We start from the raw sequence: 13,614 nt of genomic DNA, 5'->3' as shown, positions 1-13,614 counted from the left end.
CCAGCCGAGTCAGCGTGTTGCATCGCTACGTTCTGCTGGAAAGTAAAATTGCATGGGAGGAGACATTTATCGTTGAATTATCTAGCAATGCAATATGCACCCGTAGATGTTCCACCTAGCTCATCCCTCCTCCCTTGATGCAATTCCAATGCCCACAATCCCTCATCATACTTCAGTTTCATATAATCATGTCCCATCAATTCGTCTTCAACGTCCGCTGCTTCTCGGCATCCCTGCCCACGCCCCTACTCCCCATGACCCGCAACCCCTTCCTCCGCCTCACGGCATCTACATACCTCTTGGCCACATTCTCGCGATCGCCAAACTCGCCCAGATCCTCCAGCTCGACCTCGGAGCGCGGCACCCAGCTGGGATCGACGTCGTCGAGCACCTCGAACACGCCCTCGAAGACCAGCATCGGCATGGCCAGGCCGGACGAGCGCTTGCGCATCTCATCGGAGAAGCCGAACGACTCAGCCACCGGAAGCGTCGACACGATGGTGAAGTACGGCGTCCCCTCGAGCAGGGACTCGGACAGGATGGAGCCCCGGCGCCGCGTGAGCACGCTGTAGACGCGGCCCAGCACCGCCGGCGTGGCTTGGATGGTGCAGGTGTAGAGGGCGAGCAGGATGCGCGGCGACCAGTCCAGGAAGCCCGTGGAGATGGAGTGCAGAATTGAGGTGATTAGCTCGCCGGTTAGGCGGGGGGTGTCGCTTGCTGGGGTTTGCGAGGCGTTTTCGGAGGTTGGGGGGTTGTGATTGTTGTTATTATCGTTGGTTTCGCTGTGGTTGGAGTTGTGGAGAGTGACGGATTCCAGGAAGACGGCCACGCCTTGCATTGGTTCGCGGCAGAGGGGCCCTTGTTGGGTAGCGAGTTGGAAGGCGTAGGAGATTGTTTCGGAGAAGTCGGTGGGTTGTTTCGCCTTTGCTACCTTGTCAGATCCTCGTTGTGTCTCTGCATTTGGCGAATTGCCATCTCCCAGGAACCTTCCACATGTGTTGTTGCCTGTCGCGTCGATGAAGACGTTGGGACCCGCTCGCTTTGGTCCAAACGCCGAGATGTTGCGTACAGCGTTCTTCCATACATCGATTTCTTCCTTGACACCGGCAAATACAGCTTGCAGCTGCTGTCGGAAGTCGGCGGCGGAGAGTGTACCCCTGCCCGTGCCAGCTGTATCGTCCATACCGATGTCGTCCTGCGGCTCTTCGCTCCCACTTTTGTCCTCCTCATTTTGACTGTCTCTGTTTTGCTCTTCGGCTGCTTTCTTCTCGGAATATAGTCTTCTTATCGAGGCAGAGTTCTTGATCAAGAACTGTGTCACCTCAGCCGGTAGCGGTCTCACTCTCAACCTCACCGAGACATGCTTTGAAGCCGTGACGGCGATCACGGTGCCTCTTGGCAGGTCTTTGTTCTTCGGAGGCTCCATCTCCTCTGCCTTGACTATTGTTTCTCGGTAGGGCACGATTGGTTCGCCAGCCTGGACTTCGCACCTAGCAAAACGCTCCCTCAAGTCTTTCAAACAGCGCTCCAGGTGCAGCTCTCCAGCAGTGAGGATAACGTGCTCGCCGCTCTCGAGTTGTTCATAGACAGCACAGGGGTCGCTTTGCTCCAGCAACCTCAAACCTTTGATCATCCTGCCCAGATCCGCCGGATTGACAGGCTCCAGCGCCACCCGTACAATGGGCTGGCTAGGCATGCTAACACCGGCCAGGTTGACGGCTCCATCGGACTGCGAGCACAGTGTGCCTGTCTTCAAGATGTGGCCCTCAAGTCCTTCGATGCCAAAGATAGCGCCAGCTGCGACACTCTGCAAAGGCTCGAGACCACGACCCATCAGTAGATACAGCGCCTTCACGGGAACCTTCTTCAATTCCGATGATGCATGTGCATGTGCTGGACTGAACTTTGGCGGTATCACATATATCTCGTCGCCGACCGACAAGGTACCGGAATAGAGTCTGGCAAATCCAATGAGATGCTCTGGATCTTCTGGCTGTTCGGGTCCGCTTTGCTCATCGACTTCCTCGCCTATTCTGACGGTGCTAAAACCATTAGCAACGGTGGCAACAGCGTTCTCTCCATTTGCTTCGGCCTGCGCTTTCGCAATCTCTGCACGCTTCCTTCGGCCCATTTCTCTTGCCTCATCTGCGGTAAGTGTCGTGCCAGCACCTCTTCTCTTGTTCGTCGGTAGTTCACTCTCCGGTATGGCGACCATTTTACTCACGTATGCCACCACGGGCGCTTGCTCGTCGGTCCGGAAGTTGATCATGGCATCTCGAATTGACAGATTGATTGCTTTGGCTCCTGGTGATTCCTCCAGTATCTCCGGTAAGCGCGCAGCTTGCGCATCAGGTGGACTAGGCAAGTACTCAATGACTGACACCAGCACAGCGGTCGATAAGGGTAACCATGCTGTGAACACAGTCTGCAAAATCACCCTAGGCTCTCTCGATCTTGCAACGTGTGGTGGCAAAGTGATTGCTAGAGACCTTGTTACCTTTTCCAGTAGCGCTTGGTCGCCTTTTCCCTTCCCTCCACCAGTTGTAGCTTCATAGACTGTCCAAATTGGCTCTAGCACCAGCTGAACGAATATCGGCTTCAGTGCTCTTCCCTTCAGATGCTTCTGTCCGAGCACCTTTTTCGTCTTCGGATCCAGGTAGAAGTCTCCCCATAAGACCTTCTCCAATATTGCCTTCTTGATGCCTAGTTTCTTCTCGTAAATGTCGGCGAATTGACGGATCGTGAAAGCCCATCCATCGATTGCGGAAGCGAAGATGACATTGTTTCTTTCTGGGGCGAAATAAAGGTCCTCGTCATCTGTTTCCTGGAATTGCTGCTCCAGACCTTCCTCTACGTTGCTCTCTTTATTGCCTTCCATATCGCTGATGAATGAGTCTTGTCGCTCTCTTATCTTTTGTCTCTTCTCCTCGCCCCTCTCCCTCCATAGCAAATCCTCCTCCATCCTCTCGCCCTGAAAGAAGCCACCAATTACGGCATTGACTCCTTCCAACACCCTCCCTAGGTGTGAATATGCCTCAGCAGGGCTCATCTTCAATTCCGTCACCAACCTGTCAACCTTATTGATCACTAGCAACGGCTTCAGCTTCTCAATCCAGACCTGTCGTAAGACCGTCACAGTCTGCGAACAGACGCCTTCTACAGCGTCAACCAAGATGAGTGCTGCATCTGATAGCCGCGAAGCGGTACTGACCTCGGATGAAAAGTCAATGTGCCCAGGTGAGTCGATCAAGTTGATCAAGTAGTCTCCCTCGGACTCCAGAGTTACACCACCTCCTTCCGCCTGCCGTGCATTAGCTTTCGTGGAATTACTGGTAGGAGAGCTATCACTGCGTCGAGTCATTCCAAAGTAAAGACTGATTGCCGAGCTCTCCATGGTGATTCCTCGTGTCTGCTCGTCCGGCCGTGAATCCAGGTATCTGATCTTCCCAGCCATCTTCGGTGAGATGATGCCATTGGTGGCAATGAGTGAGTCTGTGAGAGATGTTTTTCCATGATCCACGTGGGCAAGGATGCAGATATTGCGTATGTTCTGGTGCTGCGACTGGAGGGCCACGAGCCGTGAAGGCGGAATCGTTGGCATCTCGTCGACATGTATGATAGAATAAAAGTGCCAATCAGCGTGGCTGGGATCTAGCAGATGACTGTGTATTTCCTACCCGGTTGGCACCAAGCGTTGATGAGGGGACGAGTGTCTAGGCACCCACAACCCTTGGGTTCTGCAGAATGTAATGGAAGGAAGCGCCCACCAAGAGGTGCTCCAAATAAGCGCACAGCAGGTCGAATTTGCTTCTGATCATATATACAGGTTGAGTACGAACGGAAAAGGAAAAGGAGAAGACGCTCTCATGAGTGCTATGAGTGCTGGGATAATGATCCCTCGAGTCTTGAATTACTTGGATTACTACTTCGCATTTCAGAACTCACCACTGACTAAACATAGGCTAAAGCCACACTAATCTCCTTTGAGGCTTTCTTTCAAAAGAGGCTTAAGCTAAGTGTGTATAAATTCCATGTCCTACCTGCTAGGGTGATTTGTGATCAAGAAGCGTCGAGAGTCGAGAGTCGACGACCCACCAGATAACTAAGTCCCAGGGCGATCGGCTGGATGAATATATGAATGGGTAGGCCCTTTTTTCCTCTTCTGCCTACCGCTTCAACAATAGATGTTTCCTTCCTTTTGTCCATTGAGAACTGGTCTCCGAACTAGCACCAAGTAGAAGTAGAACCGATAGTCCACCTCTCGAGCCTCATGGATTATTGCGCCACTCGCCATTCATGCAGTGCTGACGAGTGCCACAGTTGGCAACCTTGATCCAGATTTGCTGAACATCCTTGATCTCGCAGCATCTATAGCTCACCCGTCAGAACTCAAAGCCCATTGCCCATTCTCAAGGTTATTGACATCTATGAGGATGGGGAAGAGAATTTGTGAACAATATGGTTTCCATTCAGCTCGCATGCACTGTTCCCCAGCCTATCGCAATGATGCCCTGGACGAACTCCAGTGCCGAGGACGCTAGGGGTCATGGCCATGATGGAGGCTAGGGCAAGGATGGCTGAAGACTTCATGGTGGACAAGCGGGCAAGATTTGTATGTTGGCGAAGAAAGAGTTTGAATTCTTGGTATCTTGGGAACTTAAGCTGTTGCTGGCTCCCTGGAGACCGATGCCGAGATATGATGAGCTGAAATTGGGAATAGCATATGGAACAAAGCCCGTTCTATATAACTTTGGTCGACAACCCTCCTCAGAACGTTGGAGGTCAATGAAGGGACATGTGACAATGGAGGTATCTCCCGGGAATTCCCTCTCGATACCTGTAGCATCGTGATCCTGATGCAGCTGGGCCTCTGGCATTGTGATCCTAACGCAGCTGAGCCTATAATACCATCCGTGTGGCGTCGGCTTTGCATTTCCGCATTCAGCTTCAGGATCGATATTGTTCTTGGCGATGATTGTTCTAATATTCGTCGAGCATTTGAGCGGCGAATGATCTTATCTTCACTTGTAAGCACTTTGCGTCGAATTACTCTTTTAGGTCGTTCATTCAGGTCCCATGCAGTTCTCCTCACCACCCTCCGCCCTTCGTAACATGCTTGTAGAGGTCATTCATTTGATATGAAGTTGCGGGAATTTGCTTTGGAAAGACTGAGCCGCGTTTGGCAGCATCTCTATTTTGGCGCTGAGACGCACTGCTTATTGTTATTATCAAAGCTTTACGACTCGGTCGGAAGTAAATTGAACACGCCATACAATAAGTCTGCGATCCTTGGCTTTACCATCTACTCCAAGGGTAGACCAGCGCTGTCGGTCTACGGTCGGTCTGGTCCCAGAGGGTGGCGGATCCCAACCCAGAATTGGTAATTCTTGGCTTGGGCCAGAGTCCGCAATGGCAAGGGTACTCTAATTAGCTAGACGGTGAAGGACGCGGCATGTTTCAAGCCAACCGACCCTACCGCAAGCAAAGCATATCAATCTAACGGTGCTCTTGACCAGCAGATCAAATTGAGGGCGAGCATCAGTTAGCGGATATGGTGTGAGAACGTCTGATGCCCGATAGATACTATCTTCCTTATACTGCGCATTGCACTGGATCGCACGGAACCAAAGCTGCTCAACAGACTCGCAGCGCAAGTCCAGGATAATCATCTTCGTGGCACGAATCTTTTGGCCTTGGCCCGGACCTCGCCCCAGTCTTCCTGTTGTTCCACGTCAGCAAGGAAGCAGACGACTTCAGAGCCCTCGTCCAGGAGCCAGCGCAAATTGCAGCTGGTGCCGAGACCACCTGCACGACGTCGGTGAGGGTTGGGTGAGAACGGGGTGATTGGCAAGACTGACCAGAATAGACTAGACAAGCTCAGCCATTCGTCTTCGGCGACTATGATAGGCCGAGATGAAGGATGGCAACAACAGAAGACCGCTGTTACGGGCTAGGGTTGAGATGTGTGACGAAATGACTGGCTGATGAATGAACACTACGTTAACAGCTTCCATGTGAGAAAAGGGATGCAACAATCACGCCGTCAAAGGACGGCGCTGATGGGTTTCGAACCACACTTGATTGATGTATCCCCTGAAAATATAGGCATTGGGATTTTTCTTAGCGTGGGAAGACAGCCCTATGGATCAACCTCTTGAGGATGAAGCACTATCTCCAGGTCGATAACGGGAGCATGAGAAACCAGGATGTCAAAATTGAATTCCCTTAAGGCCGGCAGCACTTCTTGCCGGCCTATATTCGCATAAATTAGACAGAACGGTTCGGAATGGGTGTGCTGGTGGCGAGAAAAGTTGCAACGAGCCTCGAGTGAACCGGTGATAGACTTCTGTTGCCTTCGCTTGCCAAAACTTCCATCTGCCGTCCTTTGATGCCCTAAAGTCATGTCCGACAAGGCAATTCCCGAATTTGGAGCCTCGTTGCTGATGCACTTTAACGGAAGCATCTATCGACTGATGTGTGCAACTTAACACAGCGGCACATGATAACTGGGATCTAGTTGAATCGTGGCAGCATGAGAGCGTCAGGTCTTCAGACGGCCAGCGACTCCCATAGCTCAACAAGACCGCTGCCGTCCTTCTTCGCCGCTGTCAGGCGTCTTTGGAAGCACTGTTGGATAGATCCAGACCGTCATGAAGCTTCGCGAGTCGCCTTCAAGTAGAGTTGGATAATTCGTTATGAGGTTTTTGAATCAACTGATGCTGCGAGGAGTCCGTTGATCACTGTCTGTCATGCCGCAAGTCCCGTCCAAAAGACAAGCTCTCTATCTTGAACGTCTGTTGAACGTCATATCATACATGCTTTATAGGCTTTTTCCTTTTCCCTTCATGATACGCCGTCTTTGAGACATCATGTGCGTATACAATATGTAACTCCCTAAATGATATCAGTATCGCCTTTGGTCTGGCCCAACAATGGCTGCTGCTTACCGGGTACATAGATCAGAAGCACAGTTTTCAAAGCCATGTTGTAGGCAGGCATGGACTCCGCTGCAGGCTCCAGAGCACAGTATATCAACCAACACTCACTCGAAATGCCTAAAGGATACAAGACAAAGAAAGTATTGTATCTGTTGTGTCGTCAATCAGCATTGAACCAACATGGTAATCAAAAAAGTTGCTCGAAGCGTACCTCAGCCAAGTCAACCATTTCGGCACTCTCCCCTCGCCCAAGTCTTCCTTCCAGACAAAAAACCCGTAGCGAATACACTCTGTGATGCCCCAAGCCAACAAGATCCCTGCATATGCATACGGACCTCCTTTGGTGCCTGGATAATGCTGTACCCTCGCTCCGAACACGCGGCTCCTGACCACGATCTCGGGGAAAGCTCCCACCACACCCCAGACAAGCAATAAACGGCTCGCTACTTGCATTGCAGTCGTCAAGGGGCTGGCCCTCACAATGCCGACAAGCGAGTGGAGGACTTCAAGGACGGCGATAGATTGAGTAGCTGCGAGCAGAGGATGAAGCGCTTCGTGGAGTCCATAGAGATGGTCGTGAATGAAAAGGATAGGGATGAGAAAGATGGCTCGAAGGGTGATAACACTCCATAGGACAAGGCAGACCCCGTTGTATGCGAGAAAGTAGTTCTTCCTTGAGAGAAGTGGTTGCGCGCGGCGTGTGTTGGGGTAGGCCGCGTCTTCCATCACTGCGATACTGACAATTGAACACCTTATAGCAGGTGGTTCGTGAGTGGATATAGTCCAGGCAGAGGGTGCTGAATGATACACGTTCGAGGCGTAATGGACCCTCCAACGAAAAATGTGGGCAGAATGGGCGCCGACGTGCGTAACGCGCTGGGTCTCCCTTGAGCTGTTAGGTTAATTGCCGATCATCCTTGGTTAACTAATTGAAATCTTGGCGTAAAGGTTCCCCTGATTCAAATCTGCCTCTACCGACAAGCATAGGAGATTTGGACTTGGACTTGGACTTGGACTTCAAGTTGCACGCTACAAGGGCTCAAGGGATGATCCTGTGCCTTGGCCAGGCCACAACAGAAGCTCAGCATTTATTACTACTTAAAATTCCGTGTTATGGAGCTGCAGTCAAGCTTTGATGATGGCACACTTATCCGTGTCATCATAGCTTGTTTAAGGACATTCCCTACAACGGGTCATCCAAATTGCATTTCGTCTCGTTCGGGATGACTGGGCTTTATAGATACGCAAGTCTGAGGCAAGAAGGTAGGATCTGGAGATATAAATGCTATATCTATGGTCACGGTGCCGCAATCCAACGCGGGCATCAGATAGAGCAATTGGGTTGACCTTCTTTCTCTGGATCAATCACTGCTACCACTCAACTGACCTTGAGACACCTTCACGCCCTTCCACCTGTTCAACGTATGTTCTAACAGTGCCAGTCCTCGCGGCCATGTTTCAAATTGAAGTTGTCAGCTCCTGTATCTTCACCCTTATCCAGACCCAACCACTAGTTGTTGTCTTCCTCGGCGGAACTTCTAGCATTGGCGAGTATGCCATCCATGCTCTAGCCGCTACCCATTTCAACCAGAGAAAGGTCTCCGTGTACGGAATACACATAGCTGGGGGAAACGCAGAGGCTGCTGAAAAAACCATTACAGACTATCTTCGCTTATATGTAAGGGGTCAATCTCGATTCCTGCAAGTGAAAGACCTAGCTTTGCTGAAAGATGTCGATCGTGTCTGCGCTGAGGTCGCGCGCGTTGAGGACGAATAGTGGACCTGAAAGAGTGGACCTTATGCTCATGACTCAGGCATTTTCAACCATTAAACCAGCAACAGATGTATCGTCTTCTCTTTCTCCGCCATGCTCTAGTCTCCACACCAAGAGCACTTCTGTCTGACGAGATCGTGGTGGCAAATGTACAGAAACGGAAGAGGGGCCGGGCACATTTGTCTCACTCCTGTATTACTCACGCTGTAACGTTGGAGATAAGTCAACACTCTCTGTACGGATTTCGGCTCTTTCTAAACACCATTGCAACCTATCCAGGTTTTTTATCAGGTATTTCAAATGATACATTATCGACAGAGTGGTTTGATTGCAAGAGAACCGCACTCTAATCACTTGCATAGTTCTTATCATACAGATTTAGTGGGAAATATCATCGACCAGTTTTGGGCATCAAGGCCGAATTATCCGCAGTACGAGTTATGCGATCGAACTATACGCTCCGGACACAGGTAGCTTCTTCATACCCCGTAAGCTAAAAGCTTCATCTAATAAATTTCCCCGGCTAGGGTCGAGAGAATCCTAGTCACACGAGTCAGCGACCTTGACCCTCTGTTAGAACACACCAATCATCAAACTCTGCAGATCAATGTCCACTTTTTGCTTCTCGTTCTGATCCGCCCTTGGTGGCCCGAAATCGCCGCTTCCAGCCGCTGTGGAGCAGTGTGGCTCAGAGCATCACTTGGTGGTGTGTATCTTGCTAGGAATCTAAAGTACAAAATTCGGAGGAAATAGCTTCATAGGCGCCAAGGCCCCACACGGCAGTACTACTTATACTTACCCCTGCTTGACGTCATCACCAAAGCCCACAGTTTTATTGGCTTGCTTCTTGCTTCCCCTCGCTCACCTTTGCTCAAATCTTACTACGTACGGAGTACATCCCGAAGAAAGAAACGTCGATCTCTAGGTTGCGGTTAATCGAGACGACGTTGGCATGAGGGGTACGTAGTATTCATTGCAACGTCTACCGAAGCTCAAATACACACTACCAAAGTGGGCCAGGATGAAGCTTGAAGAAGCTTGTCATGCTTGTCAGGGAAGCTTCCCTCTGTTTGCAGGAGCTTCGCAGAGGATAAGTGGTTCCTCTATCTTTCCTGCTTTCTTTATACTTCCTACCTTTCTTTGTTTGTGTAGGGAGAAAGCTTCTCCAGACCTTGACTGGTCTTTGCTTCATGTGCCCATTTTTGCTATCACATTTGTCAGCTGTTGGAGTTGCCGGCCGCTATGTCTCCGTGGAGGTTGAAATGGCTGCAAGTGGTCTCACTATTGTCTCCGCTGGTCGTCGAGGCCCAAGAGTCAGCTTCGCCAGGAGCCAGCCTTTCAACTGCTAGCTTCCGGCCAATTTTCACGGTTCCAGCGTCCGCCGACGTTGGCAAGACCTTGCTTCCAAATGTGAAGGACCCTCAAGCCGCCGATGCGCAAACAGTGTGTCCAGGGTACAAGGGCAGCAATGTTCAATCTTCGGATAACGGTCTTACCGCAGACTTGACATTAGCTGGTCCAGCTTGCAATGTCTATGGCACCGACATCAACAGTCTCAGCCTTACCGTTGAATACCAGACAGATTCGAGACTTCATGTCGAGATTGTACCCTCGCACATAGACTCGTCGAACCGAAGCAACTACCTTCTCTCGCCTGAATACGTTGCGCGCCCCAGCCAGGAAAATGGAGCTGCATCTAGCAGTGATCTGACCTTTTCTTGGTCGAACGACCCTTCGTTCTCCTTCGAGGTCACGAGGAACTCGACTGGAGATGCGATTTTCTCCACGGCCGGATCGAAGTTAGTATTTGAGGACCAATTCATCGAATTCGTCACATCGGAGCCCGCCAAATACAACGTATATGGATTGGGTGAGGTGATTCATGGATTGAGGCTTGGAAATAACTTCACACGGACCATCTACGCTGCCGACGTAGGCGACCCGATCGATCGCAATCTGTACGGAAGTCATCCATTCTATCTGGACACGAGATATTTCCAATCGGAAGACGATGGCTCTTACACCTACATCACAGCTAACGATAGCGCCGGCGACGGAAGCTATACTTCTCACTCCCACGGAGTGTACTTGAGAAATGCTCAGTGAGTTTCCTGATCTGAAGCTATGTCATCGCTGACGGTTCACAGCGGGCAAGAAGTGCTCATGCGTGCCGACAACATCACCTGGCGTACAATTGGTGGCAGTATTGATCTCTACTTCTTTTCTGGGCCATCACAGCCAGAAGTGACCAAGCAATACCAGGATGTGATTGGCTACCCGGCTATGCAGCAGTACTTTACCTTTGGCCTCCATCAATGCCGCTGGGGCTATGAAAATTGGTCCGTGGTGGAGGACGTAGTCAACACGTATACTGACTTTGGCATTCCCCTTGAGAACATCTGGACCGATATTGGTATGTCTAATATCCGGTTTGTGTGCGACTCTCAGTCGCTGGCATTGACTTTTGAGGCAGATTACATGAATCAATATAGAGACTTTGAGAATGATCTAGGTCGCTATGATTATGAGACTGGACAGGATTTCCTGAAACGCCTTCACGATGGCGGAAGACATTACATACCCATTATAGACGCGGCTATTTACATACCCAACCCAGAGAATGCCAGTGATACCTACGAGACTTTCGATCGTGGCAATGCGACAGACTCGTGGGTGCTCAATCCCGATGGTTCTACTTATATTGGAGATGTATGGTACGTTGCTCCCCAAGGTCTTACATCTTGAGCGCAGTAAAGCTGATGTGCCACCAGGCCTGGTTATACCGTATTCCCAGATGTTCTTTCGGATGCTGGGGTCGAATTTTGGGCGAATGAACTCGTAATCTACCACGAAAAGCTCGGAACTGACGGATACGATGGGGCCTGGATCGACATGAATGAAGCTGCTTCCTTCTGTTCGGGTAGCTGTGGTTCAGGAAACCTGACCTTGAATCCTGTACATCCAAGTTTCAGACTTCCTGGTGAACCTGGCAACGTCATCTATGAGTATCCTGAAGGTTTCAATTTGACCAACGCCACCGAAGCTGCATCCGCATCCGCCGCATCCTCCAGCCAAGCAGCGGCTGCGAGCTCTACCGCTGTATCAGCCCCTTCGACATCAACAAGTTACTTCCGCAGCACACCTACACCAGGTGTACGAAATGTCAATTATCCACCATATGTGATCGATCATGTGCAGAACGGTGCGGATCTGTCGGTTCATGCAATCAGTCCGTGAGTACAAGATCCGTCTATGCTTGTGGACTTTCATAACATAAATTTTTGTGACTGCTTGTCTATCCACAGATTTCGTGATTACAGGTGAAGGTGTATGCACGCATCCAGCTTTGTCCAAAGCAGAACCATAAAAAGACAGTGGAAAACCCTTGAAGCTGACATTTCTTTCGCAAGAAACGCTACTCATACAAATGGCATTCAAGAGTATGACGTTCATAATTTGTATGGACACTCTCTTCTCCAAGCCAGTAAGTCTAAAGAGTATTGTTCTGTTTGCAAACTGTTAAACCTCCAACAGCTTACCTCGGGCTTAGCCGGATCTTCCCAGGCAAAAGACCCTTCATCATCGGCCGCAGTACTTTCCCCGGATCCGGCAAGGTAGCAGGCCACTGGGGAGGCGACAATGCGTCCAAATGGTACTACATGTACTTCTCCATCCCACAAGCCCTGTCCTTCTCCCTCTTCGGCATCCCCATGTTCGGTACTGACACCTGCGGCTTCAACGGCAACTCCGATGAAGAACTCTGCAATCGCTGGATGTCTTTGTCGGCCCTCTTCCCCTTCTACCGTAACCACAACGTCCTCTCCGCCATTCCCCAGGAAGCCTACGTCTGGGCATCGGTCATCGACGCCACAAAAGCCGCCATGAATATCCGCTTCCAACTCTTGCCGTACATGTACACGCTCTTCCACCTCGCCAACACAAAGGGTGACACCGTCATGCGCGCCCTTGCCTGGGAGTTTCCCAACGACCCCTCCCTTGCTGATGCGGACCGTCAGTTCTTCCTCGGCCACGATATCCTAGTCACACCGGTGCTAGAACAGGGCGCTACGTCCGTGGACGGCGTCTTCCCTGGTAACGGCAACAGCAGCGGCAACAACGCCAGTCAAAACGAATTCTACTATGATTGGTACACCCAATCGCCCATCTCCCCTTCCCTAACCGGAAACGTCACCATCTCTGCCCCGCTTGGCCATATCCTCGTCTACATCCGCGGTGGCGCCGTGCTCGCCACGCAACCCATGGCCCTGACCACGCGTGATGCGCGCAAACTGCCCTGGTCCGTCCTCGTCGCCCTTGACGCTTCGGGTTCAGCGAACGGGTATCTATACCTCGACGACGGCGAGTCCCTGAACCCAGAAGCGATCAAGGAGGTGGAGTTTGAGGCTGATGGGTCGACGTTGACGGCCAAGGTTACGGGTGGGTTTGAGGATGGGGTGCCGTTGGCGAATGTCACGGTTATGGGGGTGCAGAAGGCACCGGAAGGGGAAGTAAGATTGAATGGACAAATGGTTGGGGAGGGAGCATATGATTCTGTGGGAAAGACTTTCAGGATTACTGGGCTGGAAGATGCGACGAAGAAGATCGGGGCATGGGGTTCGGATTGGAGGTTGGAGTGGTAATTTTTCGAATTTTGTGCTATGAGGTTGGAAGCAGAGGGAAGGAAGAATAAACGAACAAGAGAGAGGTTCAGGAAAAAGGAGAAAGGAAATATATATAACCTGTAAGAAGTGAGACACAAAGCAACAAGATATAAACGTACATAGTGATAAGTTCTTCAAAGTAATCCTTTAACATCAAGTAGAAAAGACAAACCGGTACCCAGAAATCACAATAAATGATCCATCACTATGTATACTGTAAATGTTGTCTTGCGGAGCCTAG

The 13,614-nt window shown here is 50.7% G+C and overlaps 3 protein-coding genes across 3 annotated transcripts; 1 reads left to right on the top strand and 2 right to left on the bottom strand.

Annotated features, from left to right (window-relative positions):
- Nucleotides 1-196: 196 nt before the first annotated feature.
- EPUS_05600 (uncharacterized protein) lies at nt 197-3,601 on the bottom strand (the record flags this gene model as incomplete). The annotated part of the gene is made up of 1 exon (XM_007804459.1): nt 197-3,601. One exon carries the CDS (start codon nt 3,599-3,601, stop codon nt 197-199), a length of 3,405 nt encoding a protein of 1,134 aa, XP_007802650.1.
- A 3,293-nt stretch (nt 3,602-6,894) lies between these two features.
- On the bottom strand, nt 6,895-7,664 carry EPUS_05599 (uncharacterized protein; the record flags this gene model as incomplete). The annotated part of the gene is made up of 2 exons (XM_007804458.1): nt 6,895-7,087; nt 7,150-7,664. 2 exons carry the CDS (start codon nt 7,662-7,664, stop codon nt 6,895-6,897), a joined length of 708 nt encoding a protein of 235 aa, XP_007802649.1.
- Nucleotides 7,665-9,954: 2,290 nt separating this feature from the next.
- EPUS_05598 (Alpha-glucosidase) lies at nt 9,955-13,352 on the top strand (the record flags this gene model as incomplete). The annotated part of the gene is made up of 6 exons (XM_007804457.1): nt 9,955-10,814; nt 10,860-11,426; nt 11,484-11,945; nt 12,018-12,032; nt 12,123-12,196; nt 12,247-13,352. 6 exons carry the CDS (start codon nt 9,955-9,957, stop codon nt 13,350-13,352), a joined length of 3,084 nt encoding a protein of 1,027 aa, XP_007802648.1.
- Between the last annotated feature and the right edge of the window lie 262 nt (nt 13,353-13,614).

Source organism: Endocarpon pusillum (genome assembly GCF_000464535.1).
Source record: "Endocarpon pusillum Z07020 unplaced genomic scaffold scaffold3361, whole genome shotgun sequence".
NCBI lineage: Eukaryota > Fungi > Ascomycota > Eurotiomycetes > Verrucariales > Verrucariaceae > Endocarpon > Endocarpon pusillum.
This window is presented reverse-complemented; position numbering and strand designations above follow the sequence as displayed.